General features: G+C 52.2%; 1 protein-coding gene across 1 annotated transcript; it reads left to right on the top strand.

Moving 5' to 3' along the window:
• The first annotated feature begins 768 nt into the window (after nucleotides 1-768).
• LOC123065525 (putative Peroxidase 48) lies at nucleotides 769-2,565 on the top strand. The gene is made up of 4 exons (XM_044488784.1): nucleotides 769-1,184; nucleotides 1,314-1,662; nucleotides 1,747-2,247; nucleotides 2,450-2,565. Exons 1-3 carry the CDS (start codon nucleotides 846-848, stop codon nucleotides 2,163-2,165), a joined length of 1,107 nt encoding a protein of 368 aa, XP_044344719.1. The 5' UTR covers nucleotides 769-845; the 3' UTR covers nucleotides 2,166-2,247; nucleotides 2,450-2,565.
• The last annotated feature ends 729 nt before the right edge of the window (nucleotides 2,566-3,294 follow it).

Raw genomic sequence — 3,294 nt, 5'->3', positions numbered from 1 at the left:
ACGCTTTTACAATGCAAAAACGGGGCATCGGTGGTTAGTTCAACTGCGCCATGTAAGTGGTAGCTAAATTTATATGATTTGCAATTGTCGCAGTGCAAGAAACACTAAAAAACCGATCCTTCACACGAGAACCGGTGGCCGTCATTGATTTTTTTTTTGCTGCGGAGTCACTGATTTATTTCATCACCTTGCCACTGTCCAGTCGGCAGGCATATGACCGTAAAATGGTGCGAAGATATTTCTCCGTCTTGCAACTTGCCAAACGGTGAAATATTCTTTACGCACTTGAGCTAAGCATCAGCAAATAGCGGACATGTTTTTTCTTCGAATAATAGCGGACATGAATTCAGGATCCTATGGCTGCACAAATATCTGATTATTTTTTTTGGTAAAATGCATGAAGATCTGGTTGAATTTCAAGTAAAACTTTTGGTCCGTTCACCAAAATGTAAATACTGTCACTAATTTATTTGATTACAGTTGTGGCCAATATATTTTCGAACCCAAAAGCTTTTTTGAATGCTAAATAAAATAACTGAAATTTTAGTGAATTCTGACGAAACCTCACCGCAAGTGAAAAACCATGATTCTTTGGTGCTACCAAGAATCAACACTCTGAATCAGACTTTGGTACAAACAACAGGACAAGCCACAGCCTCGGAAATTCAACACAGTCAATCAAAGGGATCCGAAAGCAGGTTGGTATATCATTCTTCCCCTGAACCTAACACCCCAAGGCCCACAAAGCAAAAAATATTTTCCCGCGCCGTTTTTAAATTCCTCGCCTTGACGCCTTAACTTCCGACACCTCCAACTCAAAAATCGAATGTAGAACAGGGGGAGCGATGTTACGACATCCAGTGTGGGGAGCCATCTGCTTGCTCGCCGTCTCGCTGGTCCTGTGCACAGACAAGCTCCGCACAGACGCCGGACCCTCCGCCTACGCGCTTCTGGTCGACGAGGAGGAGGAGGACGACGGTGGCGACGGCGACGGCGACGGCTCGTCGTCCTTCTCCTTCTCCTCCCCGCAGGCGACGCCGGACGAACTGGCATTCGGGTTCTACGACGGGACATGCCCCAACGCCGAGGCGGTCATCGCGTCCACCGTGCGGGAGCTCTTCGCGGCCGACCCCAACGTCGCCGCCGCGCTCGTGCGCCTGTTCTTTCACGACTGCTTCGTCCACGTACGTACAAACTGAACTCCGTGTCCCGCAGATCAAGATATCTCTTCTGCCTGCACGCGCGCGCTCACGTACGCACACGCCAAGACGCTGTGCTCTGTTTTCTTTTTGTCCCCGGACGCGCGCATGCAGGGCTGCGACGCCTCGGTGCTCCTGGACCGGATCGGCGGCGGCAAGTCGGAGAGAGACGCCGCCCCGAACCGCTCGCTGCGAGGCTTCGGCGCCGTCGACAAAATTAAGGCGAGGTTGGAGAAGCAGTGCCCGGGGACCGTCTCCTGCGCCGACATCTTGGCGCTTGCCGCGCGGGACAGCCTCGTACTGGTGGGCGGGCCGACCTACCCAGTGCTCACCGGCCGCCGAGACAGCGCCGGGAGCTTCTACGACGACGTGAACATCCCAGCCCCGAACGCCACGTACGCCATGACGCTCAGCGCGTTCGCCCGCCGCGGCTTCACCGAGCGCGAGACCGTCGCGCTCTTAGGTCCGTCCGTTTGTCTGTCCATTGGAGCTCCCTGCAAATTTATGTGTTAATTGATTGATTCTTCTCGGCTCGACCCGCTTGTAGGAGCACATAGCATCGGGAAGGTGCAGTGCAGATTCTTCAGGGACAGGATCTACAACTTCGCCGGGACCGGCGAGCCGGACGACTCCCTGGACGCGGACATGGTCGGCGAGATGCGAGCCGTGTGCAGCGGAGATGGCGCGGCGCCGATGGAGATGGGGTACTACCGGCAGGGCCGGGAAGTGGGGTTCGGCGCGCACTACTACGCGAAGCTTCTCGCGGGCCGGGGCATCCTGCGCTCGGACCAGCAGCTCACGGCGGGGAGCACCGTGCGGTGGGTGCGCGCGTACGCGTCCGGTCATCGCGGCGAGGAGGCTTTCCGCGAGGACTTCGCGCACGCCATGGTTAAGCTGTCCGCGCTTGCGCCGCTCAAAGGGTCGGCGGGGCAGGTCCGGATCAGCTGCTCCAAGTCCGTTGAGTAGGAGCCGTGAGGGCTTTTTGTCAGCGATAGCGATTCTAACTCGGTCTCAGATTGGATCACATACGAATTGTAGCAAGGTTTAGGGCCAGTTCTTTTGGGCGATTCTTTTAGAATTGCCCCCCTCCCTAGCTTTTTTTAGAATTGTCACTTCATATATTTTTTATAATCCTATTTAGTTAAGGTTTAATTATTTAGGATTGTAGAAAATATATAGAGTGGTGATTCTGGGAGAAGCTGGAGAAGAGGACGATTCTGGGAGAATCGCTGAAAAGAACTGGCCCTTAGGGTGGTTCATAGGATTCTCGCCGGTGAGCTCGTCTCCTAGCTAGGTCTCACGGTCTCACTCTCACCTACTCCTTCGCCACACACTTCTGTTAGGGCAACACACTTTCGTTTTTTTTAAAGATAGCTCAAGTATGACCTGCTACACGTCGGGCGTTGCGTCAACTAATTAACGAGCCTTCCTTCGGGAGCCTCACAAATCAACGCCACTTGGCACGCTGCCAATCATTCGTCATGTGTCGTGCTCTAGACGCTCCCTTCGAATTTTATTTTTTTATTTTTTTCGCACGCGTTTTGGCTTTTTAAACGGGTTTTTTTGGGGTTTTCGACGTTTTGGCTTTCCACCGGTCTTCCCTAACTTTTTAACTAAAAAAATTTCCGAAAAAATAATTTTTTTGCGCAAAAAAACGCGTTTTTTTCCTTTCGCGAGAGTCACGGTTTTGCTTCCGCGAAATGCACGGTTTTGCTTCACGAGAATCACGTCTGTGCCTCTCGGAAACGAAAAAAGCGTGTTTCCTGCTTTTTTTCTTTCGCGAGAGTCACGGTTTTGCTTCCGCGAGAGGTACGGTTGTGTTTTCACGAGAGTCACGGTCGTGCCTCTCGGAAACGAAAAAAAACGCGTTTTCTGTTTTTTTTCGTACGCAAGAGTCACGGTTTTGCTTCCGTGAGAGGCACGGTTGTGCTTTCGCGAGAGTCACGGCCGTGCCTCCCGGAAACCAAAAAAACACATTTTCTGTTTTGTTTTCTTTCGCGAGAGTAACGGTTTTGCTTCCGCGAGAGGTACGGTTGTGCTTTCACGAGAGTCACGGCCGTGCCTCTCGGAAACGGAAAAAAATGCGTTTCTGTTT

This window comes from Triticum aestivum, chromosome 3B, assembly GCF_018294505.1.
Source record: "Triticum aestivum cultivar Chinese Spring chromosome 3B, IWGSC CS RefSeq v2.1, whole genome shotgun sequence".
NCBI lineage: Eukaryota > Viridiplantae > Streptophyta > Magnoliopsida > Poales > Poaceae > Triticum > Triticum aestivum.
Note: the sequence above shows the minus strand (reverse complement) of the source record. Positions and strands in the feature narration are given on the sequence as shown.